We start from the raw sequence: 25,323 nt of genomic DNA, 5'->3' as shown, positions 1-25,323 counted from the left end.
AGGAAATCATCAAAGTGAAGCAGATTGTTAGCAGTACAGTAATGGTTAGTTTATCACTTACTAGACCCTGAGCAATACTGTATACCGATCCAGAATCCTGTATACGATCCCTGTTCTAGTTTACTTTGTGAATAATGTATAGCGTATAATAGGACAATGGAAGTTTAACAGAGAAGAATAGAAGTACGAAATTATCCTTGATGAAAGAAGTAGTTGAAAGACTACGATTGAAAGATATTTTCACTGTGCTCATCACATCAAGGTGATCTAAGTCTATGCCCTGACTTTCTCTGTCCTGTTCTTTCTCTCTTTCTACTTTTTTATTTTTCTCTCTCTTATGTTCTGTAATCTCTTTCTTTTCTCAAACACTGCTCTGCTGGGGATCCACCGGGTGCTGCATAGCTCATGTGACTTTACCTATTTAGCAGCATCTGTCTGATCTCTTATTTTTTCTGCGCCACTTTTAAATTTGTTTCGTCTTTCATTCTCCGTTTTCCTCTCTCTTTTGATTGATTGGCAGCCGTGGCCCAAGAGGGAGAGTTCATTGACCATGGGCTGGCCAGATTGGTCCAGGCCTGAATCAGTCGTCGCTAATGGGTCGATCCAGGTTTTTGTATAGAGTGAAAAAAAAAAAAAAAAAAGCGCCCGCCAGCCGGCCCAAAATCCCTATCAGAAAGTGGCCGCTAACCCCGGTCAGTCCAGCGGTGAGGCTAGTGATAATGTTAAGTCAGTGATATTACATTTTTTATCTTTGGCTAATAACCATTATTCATTAAACATGAAGTTTCAATGAGGCATAATGTCCAGAGCTCAAAATCCAATTCTTTATCCTCATTTACGTCCACATCTTATATTCCTTGAATGCTGTATAAGTAACCTTGAATATTCTTGCAATATTCGCGATGGTGAAATCCATACTTTTGATTCTCACAGTCCTCTCCCCTCTCCAGAGCTCGATTGTCCTCTCTCGGTCCATCTTTGCAAAGTTTTATCGCAACTTCCCTCCAAAGTTTGTAATCGCAGATGAGCGCGCAAATAAGAGGCTTTCACCAAAATCGCGGGTTTTGGGAGAAGCATCCCGCTGCAGCCTGCGGGAAGGCGTGGCTTGACATCAAGGACAGCCATATTGGAAACGCTGATGTAACAGGGGAGGGAAGCATATGGAGAGAGAAGATAAGTCCCGCCTGAATTCTTACTCCTTACATCGTAAAAATAAGTTTTCAATGGCTGTAAGTGTCATCTTTTAAGTAATTTGTCACAGATATACAACATTCTTAAAAATAACTGGCCGTGTTGTTACATGTTAGCAGCAAGCTTGCATTGCCGTAGTCAAGGATTGGAATTTCTTGCAAAATAATTATATTAAAGTGTGTTAAAGTAGTGCTAGGACAGCCTAAACAGTCCCAATGAAGTCCATATTAGCGCGCAAGTGATTTCCAAGTTCAAGGATAAAATCCCTGCGTGGGATGGTGATGTTCAAACACTTCCTGAACAAACTTTGCAAAATGTTTGCAATTGCATTTTTTCTTTTTGGATGTCCCTGAACAAAGCTGTGAGCACCTTTCAACTTCTGGATTTCCTTGTCTTTCTTTACTACCATTTCACATAGTCGTTTTCGCTCAGAGCGCAGATTTTTTATTGTTTGGCCTCTTTTAAAATGACAATATTTTATGTTCCTAACCTCTGAAGCAGAGATGTAAACTTCATCATACTCTCTCTTCCATTTGTGACAAAGGCTGGCCATATTTTCTAATGCAGCTTGTTTATGTGCACATTTTTGACAGTCAGTTTTAAATTTCTTTGGAGAAGGCAAGCAGAGTGTCTTGGTATTCCTACAGTTTCCACTTAAATCTGTATCTGGAGGTGGATGAATCTGCTCATCACAGTTAGGAACAGTCCCAGTTTGTTTTTTAAATATTAGAAGATTAAATTCTTCGAAGAGAAAAGGAACAACTGTACCCACATCACGTTTTATGTTTTGCCGTTTTGAATAAATTACATTAATGTCACGATTTATAGCACTCTTTACAGCATCAAGACTGAATTCTTCAGTGTTTGAAACTAGACCATTTTGCCTTGTGATTGACAGCAAATGTCTAGCTGTACTAATGTAGTCCTTCCTGTGCTTTGCTTTAGTGTGATGAATAAAATACACAAATCCCTTTCTTATTGTCCCTGGCACAAGTTTTCCCTCCGAGTCCAAGTCCTCTGCAAATGTTGCAGAAACGTATGCATCAAATTCAAGAGTGGTCTTTGGCAACAGGCTGATCTCAACAGGCAGATCTGCAATGACACAGAGGGTATCATTCATTTCTAAGATGCTTTTCCACTGAGAAGAACTAGAAGATTCTGAGGGCCAAATAAATGTGTTGTTGAACACATTTTTATCCAGTTTAATGGAGTGTCTGGACTTTCCATCACAGCATGATTAACCTCAAAGAATCTTGGATCAACACCAACCTGCCTTGCCTTTACTAATCTGTCTTTTCATTGTCCATCATGTCTATGGAAATTTCGAATAATGGATGGATGGATGGATAGTTTGTTCACACTTTCCCTACAAAGTTTGTAATCGCAGATGAGCGAGCAAATAAGAGGCTTTCACCAAAATCGCGGGTTTTTGGAGAAGCATCCCGCTGCGCTGTCTGCCTCCTCCTCCTCCTGGGCAGTCACCGTCACGGCAAGGTCTAGTTAAGGTGCTGCGGGGTATCAGATTACCGTCAAACTTCGTAATTAGGTACGTTAATATTCAAAAAACATGATTGAAGGATTCGTTTGAATGACTGGGATGCTGCACTACGTGTTTTTCTGCCGTTTAAACCTACCATACATGTACAGTCGGTGAAAAATGATCAGTACGTCATTACTTTTCATCAAGTTAAAACAAAAGTCTCCTACACTGTTCTTAGATTAGAAATAGCTGGTCTTTCAATCAGTAAATACTACAAATTGGACATAAATTGCATTTAAATTCAAGCAGAAAAATAACAGATGAAAAAGTGATGACGTCATTGAGGCGACTTGTTGGCTCGCGAGGGTTAACTGTTTTTCCAAGTGCCTACATGTGTATACAAATGTTCTGTTGCAGGCGCAATAATTCACAGTATGATGCTGTGTCAGTTGTTCTAGTGCAATGAAGTTCATAGTAGGTGGGAAAAACATTGACTATGAAGAAAAAAGCTATTTTTCAGTCTGGTTTTTATTCTCTTTATGTTTTTGGAAAAAACATGACCAGTCCATTGATGGTCACTATAGTAAACAAAGCTGCTAAATACACAAAGCTTTGGTGGAGCATGATATGTTATTGAGTTTTCTTTTTCTTAATCTTAACCACAACACCTCAGGCAAAAAATATCAAAATAAACAAAAAAAGCTGAAAGTTAGTAATCGTAACAATTACATAAAACAACATTATGGGTAGCTGAAAAATACAACAAAAAACTGGCTAAAAAAACTAATACAATTAAAATGAACAAAGAAAGCAAGCATAATAACCAAGTTACACATTTCTTCTAGTTATATCTATGAGGTCTATTAAAGACTCGTGAAATTCTCTAAAGTGTCGATTCACAGTGCTGTTAAACAGAACTTCAATGTCAGAGTGAAGGACACTGAACTGTGTTTCAGCTCTAATTCTTTCTTCCTCTGAGCGAAATGGGTAAGTGCCAAACAGTGACTCCCTGGATAGTGAATTTCCCATTTCTTGCTGGTAACGGTCTGCAGCTTCAGAGGGTCTAGGCAGAAGGTCCTCAGGCACCCGCTTACGGCAACCATCTTGGGCCAAGACATTGGGAATCCCATTTCCTTGAAAAATAAAGTAATTGAAGATGTCAATCAATTACACAAATACAACATACAAAAAACTGCATTGCCTTACATCTGTAATTGTAAAAATTTGCAGTTAATATACAGAGCTTCACAGCATATATTTCTCAGCGTATATTTCTCAGTAATCATCAATTGGATAAACAAGAGTGAGGTTGCAGGTACCATTTTTAAGCTTTTTTATGTATTTTGTTTGGGCACCCAGTGGTTTGGCAGACAAATAAACAGGGAAAGTTAAGTGGGTTACCTAGAAGGCTACTTAATGTGTTTTAACTTTGTTTTTCAAACACATGGACCTTACAGGGTAAGGCACTGGCAAGGTTCTGCGAACCTTGCCAGTGCTGATGTAATTTGAGTGTGTTTTTACAGTTATGACAAGCGTTATCTCCACAAGGGTTTTATACATGTTTGTGCTTTCCGGTCTGCTCATTACGACTAAAATAAACCCAAAGCTTTTTTAATCTGTGCCGAATGTTCACTAATGATTGCATCATCACACATGTGGCAGTGGAGGAGACACGGATTGGCTGCGAAGGGCTAGACTCGACTTTGTGGGCAGATAGGAAAGGGGCCAAATTACTTTTCAAACTGTTTAAGAAAAAAAAATGTTAGAATACTTTTAAAACTGTTGTTTGCAGTGGGAAAGGAAATTTACACACCTGGAATACGATGGGCATTCTATACCTGCACAGCTCTTGTCATTCCTATGCTGCTGACCTTACAGCTCAAATTTGATGTGCAGTATCTCGTCAATGGATCGTCCATGTCTAGCGCCTCTTGGTCGATCATTTGAACAAGTGCCATTTTAACAGGGTAAGTCCCCCTTTGGTTTATTTCAGGCCACTGTATGGTTCTGTAAAAGACAAAATGCAACATAAATCAGAATCAAGTTTATTGCCAAGTAGGTTTGCACTTACAAGGAATTTGACATGGTGTTGATGGTGCAGACAAAAAATAAAATGAAATAGAGTAGATATATATACAGAAGCTATATACACTCAGTAAACTGTGCGTTAATGTAACACATAAGCTTCTAAGTCCTGAACGGGAGAGAGAGGCAGTGTCCAGTGTCACGGGCGGCTGTTCATAAGGCTGGTAGCAGATGGGAAAAAACTGTTCTTGTGACGTGAGGTTGTGGTCCTGATGGACCGCAACCTCCTGCCAGAGGGAAGTGACTGAAATAGTTTGTGACTGGGGTGAGAGGGATCAGCCACAATCTTCTCTGTACGCCTCAGAGTCCTGGAGGCATACAGGTCCTGGAGAGTTGGAAGATTGCAGCCAATCACCTTCTCTGCAGACCGGATAACACGCTGCAGTCTGCCCTTTTCCTTAGCGGTGGCACCAGCATACCAGATGGTGATGGAGGAGGTGAGGATGGCCTCAATGATGGAGGAGTAGAACTGCACCATCATTGTCCTTGGCAGGTTGAATTTCTTCAGCTGCTGCAGGAAGTACATCCTCTGCTGGGCTTTCTTGGTGAGGGAGTTGATGTTCAGCTCCCACGTTAGGTCCTGGGAGATGATAGTTCCCAGGAAGCGGAAAGACTCCACAATGTCGATGGTGGAGTCACAGAGGGTGATGGGGGTAGTTGGGGCTGAGTTCTTCCTGAAGTCCACAACCATCTCCACTGTTTTTACAGCGTTGAGCTCCAGGTTGTTCTCCCTGCACCAGGTCACCAGATGGTCAGCCTCCCACCTGTAGGCGGACTTATCACCATCAGAGATGAGTCCGATGAGAGTGGTGTCGTCTGCGAACTTCAGGAGCTTGACAGACTGATGACAGGAGGTGCAGCTGTTGGTATACAGGGAGAAGAGCAGAGGAGAAAGAACACACCCCTGGAACTAGTGCTGATGAGCTGTGAGTCAGAGTCATGTTTTTCCAGCTTCACGTGCTGCTTCCTGTCAGACTGGAAGTCTGTGATCCACCTGCAGGTGGAGTCGGGCATATTCAGCTGGGAATAAAAAATAGATAAATAAATAAGTTACAGAACAATACACTATATACACAATAAAAGAGATGCCACATGAAAAGAGCACATCAATATAATCTAACATACATGGAGTTAAGCATGGATCATGGTGAACTATAGCTATACTGAACCCATGGGTTAAGTCCATTTGTTAGGCATCACAGGTAATGTTAACAGAGTCTGTGAGTCAACTGGATAAAATTATTAATCCAGGTGTATTGGGCCATCATTATCATGGTTACTGAGGTCAGGCACACTTGGATGAATAAATCATGTGGGGACAGAAGATGTTTAATGATGTTTAACATGCTGTTCAAATTGTTTTCTTTAGTTATGTCAACAATCTTCTTCAATGTTGCTCTCCAAAATGGTTATTGTTAAGCAACCATTGTTCAGTTTGTCCAGCAATGAAACACAGGATAATGTGACATAACAAATGACTAATAGAGCACTGGCAAGCAAAAAGCGTGGGACAAATGTATAATTTCTTAATAAAATCTCACTTTAGTTGATGTCTGAATGTATGGCCGTCTCTCCCGGTTGTGCCTATGCTCAGCCAACAACTCCTGAACAAACAAACAGAGATAAAACTCTGTTCCATGATCGACTCTGACCTGGTTTCACATTCCATAAGTAACGACTGCACGTCTAAGAAACAAAAATAAGAGACAAAATGAACATTAACTTGGTTAAGTGGATCTTCTTTAATGAAATATCTGTTATTTGTAGAATGCAAATTGGAATGCAATTTTATAGTGCTTTTTCACTAATGTGCTGCCAAGGGCTGCATGATGATTGGAAAACTTCCAATATGCAATAACACTATTGAGACTTACGATTACAATCTGATTTCCAATAAATAAAATACTTGGATATGAAGCAGGTACCAACCATAGGTGGTTGTGAAAAGTGATGCAATTAATATTTGTGGGAAAAAAAAGTTAGGCTCACCTGTACACATTTTCATAAATTGAGAGGTTGTTTTTAACTGGCATAGTAGTGTGCACCACTATTTTGCTGCTGAAGCCATTTATTGACAAAACATACAGTATGTGACCCTGTACATGGCCAACTTTTCATTTTGGTCCATGTGGAGTTTGTGACCCATGTATTCGGCTTGGTATGGCTGAGGGTTCAGGTTTCTTGTACCCTAAAAAGGAAAAAAATGTAACAATAGAATTTACATTTTACTTTTAAATAACATCTGCAGTTAAAAACTTAGAGATTCTCTTTAAATTACAGATGCAAATTACAACGTAATAACCCTAATGTTCCAATTTAACTTGCTAACTGTCTGAACCAGTACTGTTCAGACAATGAACAATGACTTTCCTTGGTAACAACTATGCTCTTAACATCTGGAGTTGGATTTATATTTATGTTTAAACCAAAAACGAAAAAAAGGATTGGTTTTTCATATAGTGCGGGGTCTACTCTTATATTATGTCTATGCGCTCAAGTATGCATATTGAGAAACGGCTAATGTTTGTTAGCTAACGTACCACCAAACTTCCGGGTCACATAAACTGTACCGATTAAAAATTAAAATCAAATTCTGCCTTGCTGTCCGTTTTTCCATTTGGTGTTCTTGAACTGAGCTTAGAATTGAAATATGAAAAACCAATTCTTTTTTTGTTTTTGGTATAAACATAAAAAAACAGAAAACAAAATAACCAGTCCAGGTGGTTCACTTTACATGAAGAACCAGAGTTAACCAGCATATTTCTGGGTTAGATTTGTAATCTTCAAATGCTTTTTTTTTTATCTCAGCTCTGTTACCTATTATTTCCTTGTTATTTAACCTTTGTCAACTGTCTATAAAGACCACTCTCAAGTCACTACTTGTGATGCATGTTAAATAGTGCTCAAACTTTGTTGCAACTGGGTTAGGGTTAGGTTTATTTTATTAAAAATTACATAAATAAAATACTTACAATATAAATTAGCTCAGAGAAAGAAGACCTATTGACAGCCACTCAGCCTATTTGCAGTGGGCTTTTTGATCTTTAGTAACTTCCAAGTGAATTAGTGTAAAGGAGTGTGTACATGTTTTAATAATAAAGGTGTAGCTCACATATGTCCGTAGTTTCCACCTGTTAATCTTTTCCAAATGAACAGTGCGACAGGATCAGCACAAGTATTTTTATAATAAATTTTATTTATATACGTAGCACCTTCCAACAAAGCCTAGCATTGACCAAAGTGCTTTACAAAACAAAACAAATAAATGCAGAGTACAAAAGAACAGCGCCAGTTAAAATACAACTACAATAAACAGATCAAATATTATAAAGTACTAAAAGTTAAACATCAAAAGTCCTTTTGAATAAGTTTGGTTTAGAACAATATCATGTCAAAGATGGTGCACAGCTGAAAGGAAAGACTATTCCAGGCTGTTGGGCCAGCAACAGAAAATTACCAGTCCCCCCCATTTCTTGCACCTACAGCGCGGCACCTCCAGCAAATATTTGTTGGCAGACAGTAAAGTTCTGCTGGGTTTGGAAATTTCAGAAATGTAGGCAAGGCCATTTGAAGCTGAAACAACAGCTTGAACTGTATGCTATATGAATTGGGAGCTAGTGCAGAGATGAAAGGACAGGAGTAATATGTTCATACACTCTCAGAAAAGGGGTACAGTAAGAGTACATTTCTGTCCCCTGAGGTACAGTTTGGACTTGCGTACCCCTAAAGGGCTAATAATTGGACATATTTGTACTTTTTGAAAGCCTGAAAGGTACATTTTTGTTCCCAAGTAGTAAATGGTACAAATATGTACTCTTCATTAATAATTTTAGGGTACATTTTCAAAAGATTGACAACAAGGAAAGAAAAATGATAAAACAGTAATTAGAAGGTAACTGATTCCATGTAGATTTTACAATAAATGGCTATGGAAGAGTATTTTTAAGAAGAAAAAAAACAGTGATTATTAATTTTATTATTATTATTTATTTTATTATTTTCTGCAATTAAAACAATCTAACATATTGAATACAGTTTGCATTTTTATATTTCATATTATACTGTGATTTTACTGGTATTTTGTCACACTGGCAAATAACAGGCGCTCGCTCGTAGAGGCGGAGCTTTTTTCCCCAAGTTTAACTTGATTGGTTGAATCAGCTGTCAAATATATACAACCAACACCGATTGGCTGTCTTTTGAATTTAGCAAGCTATACTGTTGAAATCGGTCTTTTTCCAGTCTGTGGAGGAAAGCACTGTGGCGTTAGCAGGTCTTTCAACCAAGTACCTATTAAGAAAAATTAAAGAAGCAGGCATAGACGTCTAGGAAGCAGAAGCGCAGAGATTCAGAGGTAAGCTGTGAAATTGCTATAATGTGCCATTAAAATTAGCCAGACTGCAATGTTAGCTCGCGTTAGCTCGCGCTAATGCTAACATTAGCGCTAGCTCGCGATTCTCACTCAGTAAATGTGCAAACATTTTACCAACTTTAGAATTTTATTTTTGGCGTGCTGCGCCAAATTCGTTTTTTTTCTTCCATTACTACAATTGTATTAAGCCGTGTAAATCAGTAGTTAATATTGTCTCCTTCAGGTTAGCCGCTTAATTTGCTATTGCTGAATTGCGCCTTTTTACTTTGGCTTAAAATATAATGGCGCGATACTCTAAATGCAAAGATAGCCTTAGGATATTTAGTATTTTTGTTGGTTTAAGCATTTATTTAGAAGCTAAATTATTATACATTGTTTATGCTATTTGCTTGTCTGAAAAAAAATCTGTTAATTCCTGTGGTGCTAGTGAATGATTAAGTGCTCTTTTGATTAAATTAAATCTTGCAATTATTAACTAACAGAAGACCAGAATATTGTTAGTCCAACCAATATCTGACTTTTTCCCATGCATTTGAATAGAACTGTTTATCTTTTTCAAACTTTCAGATAATGATGTTGATGGGGATACAGTTGATTGTGGCCTCACCGAGAGCATGATCGCAGTACTTTTTCAAGAATCTTTCAAGAAGCAACTGAAATTTAATCAGTTCTTGTCCAAGCAAAAGGATTCTGTGATATCAATCACTTTACAACCTGTGTCTCCAGAAGAGTGGCAGAAAGGTACTTCTTCAGCATCATCCAGGTAAATGCATGAATGCAAGTTCAGTTTTTCTCCTACCTGTCCAAACACATTTTCTCACCAAAGTTATTAAGCGTGAAACATTAAGAAGTCTGTAAATGCCAAATATTGCAAATGCATAATTTATATATTAGTTATAACTTTTCAAATTTCAACATTTAACAAGCAATTAAAAAAATCAGTATGTGATTTCATTTCCACCCAATAAAGTAAAAGTTTTATTTTTCAGCCTTGTAACAAGTGTGGGACTGCCTTCTACTGCATTAATTCAGACCTGGGGATGATGTATCTAGAGAAACAAAGCTCGACCACAAAGAACCATGTCAGAAAAACCCAAAGGATAGACACACAATAATCAGGGTCCTCTATGAAGCTGTTGCACAGCATACAATGTGAGTTTTTAGTGTCCCAAATTCGCTGCATATCTCTCATTGGGGTTATGTTAACATAGCTTTACAATAGAACAAATGTGGAGTCAGAACTTGATCTCCATTGTTCTTTTTTTATGTTTTAGGTATCCCACAAATGCGGAATATGTCCAGGCTGTAAAGATGTTGATTGTGAAGTATCTTTTTCTCAGGGATCTTGAAGGAAATGGTTACGTAAGTGAAACTGTAAATCAGTGTATTTAGTGTTGGGGATTAATGTAAAATATAAAATTAGGAATTTTACAGGTATTCTGGGTTTTAGGCATAGTTAATGTCTTCCCTGTTTCTCTGAACAGAAATGTTGTATTATCAATGTGCTTCTGTTCAGATTCTCAGCACACAATAATTGTTTTTGGGTCATCCGTGTCTGTCTTTCAATCAGCATACATGGCACATGTCTCTGAAGCGTACATTTAAATTTGAGCGTACACCCCTGATTGACAATGATGAAGTGAGACGCAGCAAGGAGAGGTCTGCTGGGGTAGACAGAGCAATCGCTGGGGTAGACAGAGCAATCGCGGCAGCGGGAAGGTTGGTCAAACATTTCCACCACAGCACAATCGCAACCAAAGCCCTGGAAGAAAAGCAACACCAAATGTCGCTTCCTCCGCATCGCCTCATTCAATCCTGTAAAACCAGGTGGAATTCAGTCTGCGACATGTTTGAGCGCCTGGTTGAACAGCGATGGGCTGTGTCAGCCGTGCTATCAGACCGATCCGTGACAAAACTGGCAGATGCGAGGACGCTGGAGTTGAGAGACGACTACTGGCAGCTAATGGAAGATATGGCACCCGTGTTGGGAACATTGATGTCTGCGGAGTCGGAGGTGTCAATCTCAAACACGTACCCCATCACGTTCAGTCTAATCAACACTCACCTCAGCGCTTCAGACGAGGACAGCCCCAAAGTCGCAGACTTCAAGGAAAAAGTGCGAGATTCGCTGGGCGAGCGCATGAAGGTATGCATCCATTAATTATTAAAACTACCTATAGGGTCTATGCAATAGACTAATAATAATGATGAATAAAATAAAAAATGATGCAAATAGGTCGTAATTGTCATTCAATTGTATCGTTTTTATATGTGTAATTGTAGGCCTATGCCTATTCTTTCTATTTTCAACAGATTCAGTCTGATGACCTCAACACATCCACCCCTATGATCGCAACAATGCTTGACCCTCGTCACAAACACCTGGGATTTCTTCCTCCAGCTACCAGGAAGTCAGCTCATTCCACGCTGCTTCAAATGGCTACAGCCGAACGCGACAGCATCACTGCAGGTGCCGCCACCGCTGGAGACGACGGTAACACTGTCCATACAGCAGGGCCTCGGCGACATGGGGCTAAGCCTACATCCGCTATGAGTTTACTTCTGGGTGAAACCTATTCCGATGCCCGCAAAGGTGACGTGGAGAGTGAAGTGGATATGTACTTAAAGGACCCTCCTGCACCACTTGAGTCGAGCCCCACGTGCTGGTGGAAAGTGAATGAAAGGAGGTTTCCGACGCTGGCAACACTAGCAAAACGGTATTTGTGTACGCCAGGCACATCAGTCCCCTCTGAGCGTGTGTTTTCAGTAGCTGGGCTCACTGTAAACAGGCTACGTACACGCCTTACCCCAGAGCACGTTAACATGCTTATTTTCTTGAACAAAAATATATAGAACCTAGGCCTAGGTCAAGTTTTGATGTGCCACATTTCAGTTAGGAGAGGGTAATATTGAATCACCACTTTATTTGATTGTTCTGGTTTGAGGCCCTGTAATGTTATGCTATGTTGTTGTGTTCAGTGACCCTGTGAACGTTTCATTCTATTTTGCTGTAACCCTATACAAATTGAGGTAGAAATATGTTGCTGATGTTTCATTTTAGGATTGTTGAGGATTACCCAATTAATAGCCTATGCATTTTCTTTCTAACCTATAGGCTCAATAATATTCTGTGTGGCTCTCTATTTAATTTCTTCTATTCTCTTTTTATGTCTGTTTCAAATGCAAGAACTGAGCCAGGTTTTTTTTTAATTAAAGATTTTGTTTTACCTTAAAAACGTGTCTGCTTTCTTCTCCTAATGCATAATTACTTGAGGAATGTATAATATAATACAATATAATTATGGTATCATAATGTTGGCTAATGTAATGTAATATAATACCTCAATTATATTGAGGCCCTATTGAAGCCCTGAAACTCAGGTGAAAAACGCCGCTTATCAATTAATCGAAAGTCGATCGATAAGATAATCAACTAATGATTAATGAATTAATCGATAATTTGCATCCCTAATGTGCACTGACCACTTACTGCCGTAGTGCCCACTTTCGACCGTTAGTAGTGTTCCAAAAGGAACACTTATGTTAAAACGCTTACCGGAAATGACGGGATGACGGGACGAACGCAACACATGTGAACGCAAAATTTTTCAGCCCGCCAAAAATATATGCCGGTGTTTCTATACAAATAACAATCGTTTACATTCACAGCATGTGGATGCCTCCGACGTCAACGCAGGATCCTCCAAATATTGGCTGAACATGAGGTATGTTTGTGTATTTTACAAACACCTATCATGCACAAATTGCAGTGCAGCAGTAGGCTACACCAGTAGTATTAATCAATTACCTTTTTAAAACAGTCAGGAGCAGTTCCTTGCAATAAGTTGATGAATTACTAAATGTACACAGCAGGTTCACAGACGTTTTACCATTTCATGTCACAATACTTAAATACAATTACTAAATGCTGGTGAAGATTCTCAGTCATCCAGGTCATGGTCATTCCAAAAAAAAAAAGGTAAAAAAACAAAGCAACTGGACTTGTTTTCCGTAGTTAAAGACGTTTCGCTTCCTCTCCAGGAAGCTTTCTCTATTCAAAAAGTCTGGAGTAGTGTGGAGTAACAAGCTTTATACAATTGGCAAACAAAGGCCTTGTAATGACTTAGATAACATGCAAATTCAACAGAAACAGGACCACCCCTTAGTAATGGGCGGTCGTTAAATCCAATAAGCCAGCAGATTGGACCGAAACTGGTCCACTCCTCTGTAACGAGGAGTGGACCAGTCGTTACGATTACTAAATGTTTTTTTCACTGCTTATATAAATGTTATGCAGGACAGTGACAGTAAGCTGCTAGTTATTATTTTACCATCAGTAGTTCAGTTCAGTACTTCAGTACTTCAGTATGCTCCAAGTGGATAAACAAAAAAAAGCTCTATCAATATAAGGCTTCACAAATATGTATGAATTTGTGCTCAAAATGTTAAGTTATCTTTACACTAACATACACCAAGCAATAGGCAACAGAATAGACAGGCCTATTGATATGTTCTATCATGTACTAATTCTGATTAATTAAGAAAAGACAAGGAAAACACAGTAACAGCAGGGGCGGAGCTAGAGGGGGGCCCGGGGGGGCCAGTGCCCCCCCGTTCCATCTGATTGGCCCCCCCCCCCGATGATTGACATGTCACGACACTCGGTCATTCCTGCACAGTAGGTGGCAGTATTTACCACAATGGGTTGTGACACTTGTGACCACAGACATATATACGTAGACGCGTCATAGGGCGCAGGTTCACACGTCAACGTCACCGCCATATTGTATGTGGCAGAAAAAAGTTGAGTTCTGTTATTGTGAACGTGGATCAGTGAAGATGCCTCATTCCTGTGCTGCAATAAATACACACACACGCAAATATATATATATATATATATACACACACATATATATATATATATATATACGTATATATATATATATATATATATATGTATATATATATATACGTATATATATATATATATATATATATATATATATATATATATATGTGTGTATATATGTGTGATATATCTATATGTATTATCTATATCTGTGTATATATCTATATGTGTGTATAATCCTCGTCTATATATTTTATCTCTCATCTTGTTGTGTGTCTCTATATCATCTGTGTGTATCTCTATATGTTCTATCTATCCTCTTTACTGTGTTTTCTATATGTCTCTGTGTCTCTCTATGTCTCTGTGTGTCTCTATCATCTATATATATGTGTGTATGAATATAAGGTTAATTTGTTAAATCTAAACATTGTGGTCTTCATTATTTCATAAAACCGTGTCACATGTGAACCTTTAGGAACAGACTTTTTGGGTGAGTATTAAAGAGGTAAAATTAATAATGAGAAAAAAAGTCCTAAAGTAAAAATAAACTAACAAACAACAAAAGTGATAATGTTATGATAAAAACATCATATTATGAGAATTAAGGGGGAACCTTCCAGAATAATCACAGTTTGCAGAATTATTTCACTCCTGGAGTAATAGGGCCAGGTTAGATTATTTTAATTATTTTTATTCTTTAGGAGAATAAATTCAGGAGAATGAAGCTAAAGGGATACGAAAATAAACTTGTAATATTACAAAAAAGAAATACTACGAATACAAAGTATATTCAGAGATTAAAGTCCCTCTGATACTGTTTAAGTGACTGAGTAACTGCAGATTTGCCACATTTAAGATGGCGGACGCTCTGACGCATCGCAGCATAGGCAGATCCCGCCCAATGACGCGTCTACTCTTATATTATGTCTATGCTTGTGACAGTTACACGCTCAAAACCAGCAGGGGCGATATGCCATTTAGACACAGGCAGCAGAGTTGATTCAACACAAGAAGAAGAGAAGGAGTACCGCGAAGAGGAGACAAAGAAATATTGTACAGAGCCAAGTGGAATTCAGTCGATTTGACTTCAAGACTCATCGTCTGACTTCAAAGGTAAGTTTTACAGTGGTTAACTAATAAAAAAAACGTTAAAACCATTTTGTGCTCAGCCAGGAAATAGTTTCTGGTAGTTCAGTTACTACTAGAAGTTATGAGCGAGTAGGCCCGTTGCTGGGAAACGGCACGTCGGCCAGTCAGACTAGCCGGGCATACACTGTACGAGTTTTTCAGTCATGGTACTTATATACATCTTTCAAACTGTGCGACGGAACCGCGGGGTTTAAAAGTTCACCGCTCACCATCTGTGTTCTAACACTGTACGGCGCGACGCTCGGACGCGACCGGAGTGCTCAGACTGTACCTCGTGCCCCCTCCGGAAGAGGGGGGAGAGTTGGGTACCCGCCGGCGCCAGGCGTGGGGGCGAACGGAGGGGAGAGAGGAGAGACGAGACGCCCCGGCGGCCGCGCGGCACGGCAGACCGCCCGGCCCGCACCCCCACGCGAGCGGAGGCGTACGGAAACAGACGGCCAGCGCGTAGCGCGGACCGGAACGCTCGCCCTCTCCAACCAACCCCCGAGACCGGGCCGGGCTGAAGTCGCTTCGGGGACGCAGAAGCAAAAAGTATCAGAATCAGACATACTTTAATAATCCGAGAGGAAAATTACAGTAAAGTATTGTAAAGATATTGACGTGTTTCAGTGTGCTTATCGCTCACGTCTGCCTGAACTATGTCAGCGAGGATAAATATGGGATGAAAAAATTTTTTTTTTTAAAAAGTATCCATCGTGGCGAACTGTGTTATCAGACAGAATGGATCAAGAGTAACATTTCCCGATTGTCTGACCTGCACTGCAATACTAGCTAAGCTAAGCCAATAACAATCAGAGTAGCTACTTCTGGCCAATATAATTACAGGGGAAATATTCTTCTGGCCACAAAGTCAAGATATTCTGCTCATAAAATCATGTTCTGTTCTGTCTTTCTGACCTGTGAAAGGTAATACTAATGGAGCCAGCTTGTACTGTAAAATGAGTACAAGCTGGCTCCATTCAGGTTCCCTGCTGATAACATTTGCTATTTTTTACTGATTATTTCTATTAATATTCTACGAAAGCAGCACATATGGACTAATAAACGGCTACACTTTGTCAGAGGCTCAGTTTCCCCAGGAAAGGGCAGGAACTTTGGGACAATTTAATCTGTTTACTCCTTTTGCTTTATTATGTTTTACATAAAATTTTAAATTTCTTTCAATTCTTGTGTGTTTAGTTTTGTCATTTTATTTGATTTTTCTTTTATCTTATTGCTGATGTCACTTTATTTCAGCTCTGGCTGCTGTTAAAGCGCTTTTATAAATAAAGTTGATAATGATTATGAATAAAACATGTTGGTCGGCCCAGTAGCTGAGAAGTTTGAATACTCAACATACAGCCGCAGTCTGTTTGCCCCGACCCGACACACTGGAAGTTGGCATCTATTATCACTATGTAAAATCAAGTGATACTTGGCATAACATGACTGGTTCATCTTTTTCCTAGGGCCAGTTGATAATGAAAAGACAGGGAAGCAGGATAGACGGCAGGATAGATAGCTTCTTTATAAAAAGAAGCAATTCAGGGACAAATCAAACAGGGTTCAGCTCTGACATCAGCAGTCCTGGTAGCTCATGTCCTGGGACCAGTCAAGAGAGGGAATGTCAGGCAAGCACCAGTCTACCATCACCAGGTCAGAGTATCTCCAGAAACAGTCAAATTCCTATTCTGTTTTAGGTTATTTTTACATGTTGGCTGCTGCTAATTTGTTTCTTTAATTGTTGGTTCAATTGTGTTAATGTACTATTTTTACAATGTAGTTCAATCAAAGCAGGAGTCAGAAAACACAGAGAGCTCTGCATCTGACCAGGATGATGAGGAGCCAGAAGGGCCAGTTGCAGGAGATCCCACTGACCTCTTCTCAGCTGCATCCAGCACCCCTTTTACGCTTCCAAAAGGACCTGGTGGTAATTTTACTTAGACAAACACCTGCTTAGTAGTTGCACAATTTAAATGACATAATGGTCATGTCATTTGTGTTTATATGACCATTATGTTTCTATTCCAGATATTTCAAGGTCCAAAGAACAGGGCCCTGTTCAGCCAAGTTCCACAAACTTTCCCAGAACTCAGCATGGAATGAGAAAGAGGTCTTTTCAGAGCTCCTGGTACAAAGACTATTCTTGGTTAGAATATTCTGTTATTAAAGACTCTTCCTACTGCTTTGCCTGTAGGCATTTTTCTTTGCCTAATGCACCAGACAGTGTCTTTGCCTCGCATTCTGGCTTCTGTAATTGGAAAAAGGCATTGTACAAGGAGTCTGGATTTAAACTTCACTTAAAGTCAGAGCACCATGTAAATGCAATGTATGCATGGAGTCAATATAAAAGGGGTAATGAGGGAAATACAACCATGCTAAATTCTATAAACGCAAACCGGAAACAAGTGGTGGAAGAAAACCGGCATTATATTAAAACAATAGCCGATGTTCTTCTGTTGACTGCAACACAAAATATTGCTCAAAGGGGTCATCGAGAGTCTGAGGACTCTAAAAATAAGGGAAACTTTTGGCTATATTGAATGAAATAGCAAAGCATGATCCGTTAATTGAAAAAAAGCTTAGAGGATGTGGCAATGCAAAATACACAAGTCATCAAATCCAAAATGAAATTCTTCAGTGCTTAGCAGAGATGGTACAGACCGAAATCATAAAAGAAGTGAAGGAATGTGAAGTATTCAGTGTCATTGCAGATGAAACAAAAGACTTGCAAAAAAAGGAACAAATGTCTGTAGTTGTACGATATTATTACAATGGTGTCATCCACGAAAGTTTCCTATGTTTCCAGGCAGCTGAAAGCCTTAATGCAGCGGGTCTCAGTGAAATGATCATTAACTGTCTTGAGAAACATGGTCTGGACTACAGAAATAACCTAGTGGGACAGGGTTATGATGGTGCGTCCGTCATGAGTGGGAAGCATTCCGGTGTATCTGCCAGAATTCAGAGCAATGCCAGATTTGCATTTTATGTTCATTGTAATGCACATTGCTTGAATTTAGTCCTTGTTGATGCTACCAAAGCAGTCCCTGAGGTCGTTGACTTTTTTGCACTTCTACAGCAGCTGTATAACTTTGTGTCTGGCTCTTATGTTCATCTGAGGTGGCTTGATGTACAGAAAGAGTTGTATCCAGCAGAACAGCCCAGGGAGCTCCAGGCACTTTCAGATACAAGGTGGGCCTGCAGGTACAAGGCATGCCGTACCATGAAAGACAGACTTCCAGCAGTTCTGAGATTGTTGCAGGATATTGCACTTGAGAGAAACGGCGAAAGATCAGTGGAGGCAAGGGGTCTGCTTCTTCAAATAGATGTGCAATTCTTAGGTCTTTTGGTTACCTTTTGTAAAGTGCTAGGTGATGCCAAATGTCTTTCTGACATGCTCCAGTCCAGCACTCTTGATCTAGGAAGAGCTAAAGATCTAGTAGGTGCTCTTAGAGACACTTTCCAGGACTACAGAAATGAAAAGTACTTTGATGAACTATGGAAAGAGGTCGAGGAGCTTGCTGAGAAGAGCAAAATTAGTGTAAAAATTGACAGAAGACATCCAAGATTAAGTTCAAAATTTCTTGACTCACTTGTAATGAGCAGTATAGGACAGAGAAAATGTGATGACGAGGGCTTCCCCAGATCACTCTTTAATCAGGTGCTTGACTGTCTCATAGTGGAGTTAAAGAGGCGTTTTTCAAAGAAAAACTGTGAGATCATGCAAGGAGTGCAGTCTCTAAACCCCAAAAGTGCAACTTTCTTGAATGTGATCTTTGAGTCAGATTTAGATGACCTGAAACATGAGGTGCACCAAGCAAAGCCTTTGCTTGATCAGAGAATAAAGAGTGATTTAGACACACCTTCTACTTTGCTTGATTTTCTTGTGTTTCTTGAACCTTATCAAGGGGTTTTGCGTGAATTATTCAAGCTTTGCAAGATTGCTGTTGTTAGTCCAGTTAGCACTGCTTCTTGTGAGAGAAGCTTTTCTGCTTTAAAATTGATTAAAACTAACCTAAGGACAACAATGGCTGATGCCAGGCTAAGTCACATTGGAATACTTAGTATAGAGTCAAGGAGGGCACTGGGCCTCAACATGGAAGACTTTGTAACATATTTTGCTTCATCTCACAACAACAGAAGGATTCTACTTTTATAACTGTGTGGAGTTTTGTGTTTCTGGTCATGTTTTAGCTCTTCACTGACTTGTACCAATGACAGAATAGGAGTCAGAACATTTGGTCATAGCTGCATCAAGTTCATGTCAACATGGTTTTTCGTTATTATTTGTACTGTCAAACATGGCTGATAATTGTCCATTTGAAAGACACATTTATGTCCATGCTTAACTTCAGGTCTGCTGTTTGACTTGTTGCTTCAATATTTTCACACAATTGCTCATTCCCTGTTTTTTCCTGATGATAATAGTAAAATGCACATATAGCATCTAGCCTGGCATAAAGTTTCTATAACCTTCTTTTTTGAGATATTGTAATTGTAAACTGTGTGGCATACATTAATAATAAACTACAAATTACATGTGCAAATCTCATTTCGTCAGTCTTTATTTATATATAGTATGTGAATCAATGTATTCTTACTGTATTGTCATTGTCATAGTCAGTGGACCCCTTACAGATAGCCTTGGCCCCCCCTGACCCCCCCAGCAAAAAAAGTCTAGCTCCGCCACTGAGTAACAGAACCAGATATTAACTTTATTTTAAACAAAAAAAAAAAATTTAAACAAAAAAACATAATTAATTCACTTTCCTCTCCCCACTCACAGCGTCCTCTCAGCCCCAGAAAGTACTGCCAGATAAATGCCACAGTGCCAGTGTTGGCACTATGCTTTGATGGCCACAGCGACATGAGGGTTGACTATCGCCTTTCAAGGGTGTCATTCAACGCACTCAGGATGTGTTGGGCAGGGAATGCGACCATGGCTGGGGCCCAGAAATCGACACCCTGATCTTTCTTTTCTGGCTTGCCACTCCCTCCTCCTACCGTGTTGTTGCCAGGGCCTTTGCCATGCCCTGGGTAACTATTCACCAGGTAGTCCACAGGGTGACTGGGAAGATCGCCGCTCTTCTTTATCGAGTGGTCCGACATCCCACCGCAGAAGAGCTCCCTCGCCTCGGGGTTAGCTTTGCCCGTCTGGCCTGATCCGCAGCCTTCAACCGTGTGGTTGGTGCCATCGATGGCTGTCACGTCAGGGTGAAGCCCCCAGCACAAGATGCTGCTTGTTATTTTAACAGGAAGCTGTTTTACTCCATCCAGCTGCAGGCCATCTGTGATAACGTGGGGAAGTTCCTCGATGTGTTCGTGGGGTACTGTGGGTCAGTTTATGACGCCAGAGTACTGAGGAACAGCCCCATCTACTATCAGCAGTCCTACCCTCCACCAGGATACAGCATACTTGGAGATGGGGGCTACCCCTGCCTATCCCAGCACATCAGCCTCATCACACCCTTCAGACAGCCCGTTCGCAACCATCTCCAGGCTCGCTTTAACAACAGCTTGTCAAAGGCCAGGAGCATTGTTGAGCGGTCCTTTGGGATGCTGAAAACTAGGTGGAGGTCCATCTTCTTCAAGGCCCTGGAAGTGGATGTGACTTACGTGCCGGAGGTCATCGTCTGTTGCACGGTTCTACATAACATATGTATGAGCAACGAAGACCTGCTGGAGCCAGATGCTAATGTCAGGAGGGCACGAAGACCAGCACCAGCACCTCCAGGAGCCGTCTCTGGTGCAGAGCAGAGACAGAGGATGGCAATGGCATGTTATGTCCCTGACCATCATTACATTTAAAAATGTAAAATGTATGATTGAATAAATTTCATGACCATTTTATGATTGTTTTTGATTTCATCTGGCATGCTAAAAAACAAAACAAATCTGAATAAATTACATGACCATTCTGCAAAATCTAATGTGTTCAACATTAAACATTGTATTAAGCATTTTATGGTTCAATTTATACACCAGAGGTAAATATATTGTGTACTTCTTATCAGTTTGATAAAGTAGGTAGGTAGTATTTTTAGGAATTTATCAATCATGAATTTGACATTACCGCTTTTGAAAGTCTGGAGTAACCTAATCAGGAAAAAAGATGTTAAGGTGTGGTATAACGAGTGACACAGTGTAAATTGTGTGTTACATATTTATTTAATATTTAATTCACTACATTTTTTTTGAGATTAGATCTAAAATTGCCAGGAGGCGCTCCTCCCTGGCAGACGCCTCTCTCTCTCTGGCAGCCATCTTTCTATCCCTCCTGTCCTCCCTCTCCCTCATCTCCCTGAAAAACCTCTCCTCCCTCTCTACATTGTGACGGTGACGCCTCTCCTCCGTCTCCACAGCCTCTTGGTGCCTCCTCTCCTCGCGCTCTGCAGCCTCTCTCGCCTCTCTCTCTCTTTTCTCCTCTCGCTCTTGCTGCTCTCTCTGCATCTCCTGCATCACCTCATCAGCCTGCTTTTCATTCTCCTGTAAGGCTTTTACAATTGCCACGGTGTCTACCCGGCGCCTCTTTGGGGTAGACACCTCAGGAGTCACCACAGAAGGGGGTGAGGCCCTAGCCATTTCCGGGTCGGATGAAGCAAAGAGAGCAGGCGGCTCCATAGATGGCCTGCTCCCTATTGCTTCATCCATCAGTGAGTACCACTTCCAAGAAGCAGCGGTGGCCTCAACCCCCTCTGTACTAACACCGGTACAAGGGTTCTTAAGTGCCTGTGGATGAACAACAAAAAAAAAAGCTGCACTATTTCACTATCAAATGCTAAACACTAACAATGCATTTACATTTCTTACTTACAAATATACACTACCGTTCAAATGTTTAAAGTCTCTCAATCACCCTAGGTAAAATTCCCAAACAATCCTAAAGGAGTTTTCCAAAAAGATATGTATGGAACAACCTTGTACTAACCTTGTATTTCTGGACCAAATTCTCCCATTGCTTCCTGATGGCTTTGGCATCCAGCCTCCCCTCCAACCCCTTTTTCTTAATGAATTCCCTGGTAAAAACACAACAGCAGATCATATCAATGCATTAAATAATACAGAGGCCCACTACCAGAACATTTAACATGACACGAGTACTGTTTCGTGAATTTGGCTGAAAAAATATTCTGAATTCAGTACATTACTACTGCTATAACACAAATGATAAACATTGATAGCATACTTATATTTTTGTGGGAACAGTGTGGCACTTTGGTTTTTAATGCATCTCTCTGGTTGGACAGAGAGAGGGTTGTTAAAGATGTTGATGATATGCTTCCCCTTATCCAAACCTTGGGAATAAAAGTTAACAATGTTAATGATGTTCCTATACAAGAAGACAGTGTTTACAGTACATTATAATTCATAATATTTCTTAATATGTATTTTCCTGTACTGGATTGAGATCAACTACAGGAGTCACACCTTTGGGCCAAGGAAGATCTCTTCCTGTGTCAGGACTCTATCCCCCATTCTCTCCATGAGGTCTGGCTGGTGCATAATTTTTGACACTTTCAGATAAGATAGCTCTGGCATTTGGGTTCCAAGGTGCAACCCTGTTGAGAAATTATTTAGAAAAAACAAAATAATGTTTTTACCTTTTTTCATCATCGTTGATGGAACATCCAAGAACATTTTAATAATACAATTACTTTAGTAATTTATTTTTTGTAACATAGATTTCCCTACCAAGCCAATGTCTTTGACAAAGTTCAGCTGCAGACATCACTGTGGCTGATCTTGATGGCCTGTAAATCGGGCGTAGCCTGGAAGGCCGGGGACAGATGTATTTTCTGCTGTTTCCTCATTTGGTGTTGACAATGTGCAAAGTGTATCCAACACAGCAATCCTCTTCATTGAATTTTTAATACTGACACCATTTTTGTGAGCGATAACTGAAGTACAACAAACATATCAAGACAGTGAGCTTCAAACACCTTGAGGACCTTTTTATATGAAATGTATGGAAAATTTACGTACCCATGTCCTTGATCCTCTGGTGGTATCGCTCAAAGCGGTTGCAGTCACCAATCATAGGGTGGCCCAGCATATCAATTTGCTCTCCAATGTGATAGCCACAATGGATGTTGGCCCGGTTTGCCACATCTGTCTTCCAAATCTTAAAAGATGTAAACAAAAAGTTTTTTAATCTATAAACGTATGGAAGCATTAAAGGCAGAACATAATGAAATGAAAATTACCCTCTCGAATAGTCTGTGATGGTCACTAATTTGGACCTGGAGTTGCTTTGCCTCCTCATCAGTCAGGCTTGCTGATCAGATTTAAGACAAGTAGCCACTGAGCAAGTTGTTGGCTTTGGTGACAAGGCGGCAATTATTGCAGCCAATGTGTTCAACTGAAGCTGCTGTAAAGGCCTCAGGGCAACACAAAACATCTCTGGTTATTATGGGCCAAATCTGAGTTAGATGTAGCACCTCACATCCAGTGGCACATGCCAAGTGATGAAGATCTGGGAGCATAAAGAACAATGTGTTGTGTGATGAATTTCATCGGTTCGTAGCAGAAAAAAAAGGTTAAGGATAGATCCATTTTAAAAAAAGAACATTCCCTGAATAACTATAGTTACCTGTTTGAGGCAGTGAGGTCTGTCGATCCTAACAATCAGATCACTTACAAACTTTTGGACTTGTACCTTCATGTCGCCCCAAATCAGACTTATTTGCAGTCTTGCAACACCGAGAGCATCAAGGTGGAAGTGATCTATCCTTGGCTGAAAAAAATTTAAATTATAAATTTAAATTTATAAATTTAAATTATAAAAAAATACAAACCCACCTGTTGTATTTCCAAAAAAGTAAAAAACAAAACGACTGGACTTTTTTCCAAAGACTTTGTCAGTTAATTAATTGATTTCTGATAAACAGATTGATTTATTTTGTCTCACAGAAACCTGGCTACAAGAGGACTGCGTTAGTATAAATGAGTCAACTCCATACTTTAGACCTTGTGCTGACATATGGCATTGATTGTGAAGAATTAACAGTATTTCAAACTCATGTACACATACACAACAAAATGTTCAATAAACTACTTCAACTGGATGTTTCAAACTGCCTGAGTATGAATCTATAAAATTAGTACAATTAGTAAAACATTACTGATTCATAGAGGAGACATGCAATATCACATCTGAACATTGTTGCGTTACTAGTTTTGTGTTAATGATTTCCACATCTAATATGTATAGAATTTGTTATCTGAGAAAATTAGAAAATTGAATTATTGTTTCTAAATGTTAACAACATAACGGTTTCAATAAAACAATGCCGCTTCACATAGATGGAAAACTCTTGAAACAGCATAAATGCAGATCATGTTTCCAAAGGAGAGTTGAATAATAACAGCAGACCAAAGCCAGTTTGGCAAGAGGAAATACAGGCTAAAATATCGTCATTAAAAGATTTGTAATCCTTGTAGTGGCTTGGGATTTACAACAGGGTTTATACAGGAATGAGTAACCCTAATTTAATGCTTTTTAATGCTCTTTTAATGCTCGTAGAAATAAATTTAATGCCATCAACAAGTACCCATATATATATATATATATATATATATATATATATATATATATATATATATATATATATATATATATATATATATAATAAATATATATATATATATATATATAATAAATGAGAGAGAACTTGTTGATGGCTGTGTTCAGACAACAGAACACCTCCGCATGCAGTGTTGCATTGGATCCAAATGTTGATCACAGATCATCTGATTTCCCGGACGTTAGAGCTTGCACCAGCTGCTGCTGTGCTGTTTGCGGTACCTAATGTGGACGTGACTGCGTTGGTTAAAGAAAAGTAACTTGACATTGTTAGCTGCTGTCTGCTCCTTGCAGCTGATCTGTGGCTGTCCGCAGTGGTGTAGTGGTCCCTGGAGAAGTGGATATACTCTCAATGTTTGCCCTTTTAGACACAGCTCAGAAAAATGCTGTTTTAGAAACAATGACATGTAACACTGCTCTATTTAGTTTACCCAAAAATCCATTACTAGGGTTTACTCATTTTTGCCTAAATAATTTAGCCTAAAACATTTAGATTAAAATATTTCCTTGAGCTACTACGTGAGGCATGAAAGTACTATTGTCTCTTTTTTTAAAAGATTTTATCCAGCTTCTGGCTGGTAATGTACAATTTTCTTTGGTTTATATTCAAGGAATTTCTACACTACATCCAGAAT

The 25,323-nt window shown here is 39.6% G+C and overlaps 1 protein-coding gene and 1 long non-coding RNA gene across 2 annotated transcripts; both read left to right on the top strand.

Annotated features, from left to right (window-relative positions):
- The first annotated feature begins 9,862 nt into the window (after positions 1–9,862).
- On the top strand, positions 9,863–10,620 carry LOC118563202. Its single transcript, XR_004931096.1, has 3 exons — positions 9,863–9,891; positions 10,118–10,280; positions 10,403–10,620. It is a non-coding gene; the product is annotated as an uncharacterized LOC118563202 (long non-coding RNA).
- Positions 10,621–10,819: 199 nt separating this feature from the next.
- Positions 10,820–12,167, top strand: LOC118563201 (zinc finger BED domain-containing protein 1-like). Its single transcript, XM_036137378.1, has 2 exons — positions 10,820–11,274; positions 11,442–12,167. The coding sequence occupies exons 1-2, from the start codon at positions 10,912–10,914 to the stop codon at positions 11,979–11,981; spliced, it is 903 nt and encodes a 300-aa protein (XP_035993271.1). The 5' UTR covers positions 10,820–10,911; the 3' UTR covers positions 11,982–12,167.
- The last annotated feature ends 13,156 nt before the right edge of the window (positions 12,168–25,323 follow it).

Source organism: Fundulus heteroclitus, chromosome 5 (genome assembly GCF_011125445.2).
Source record: "Fundulus heteroclitus isolate FHET01 chromosome 5, MU-UCD_Fhet_4.1, whole genome shotgun sequence".
Taxonomy (NCBI): Eukaryota; Metazoa; Chordata; class Actinopteri; order Cyprinodontiformes; family Fundulidae; genus Fundulus; species Fundulus heteroclitus.
The sequence above is the reverse complement of the archived record's forward strand: the minus strand, read 5'-3'. Positions and strand labels throughout refer to the sequence as shown.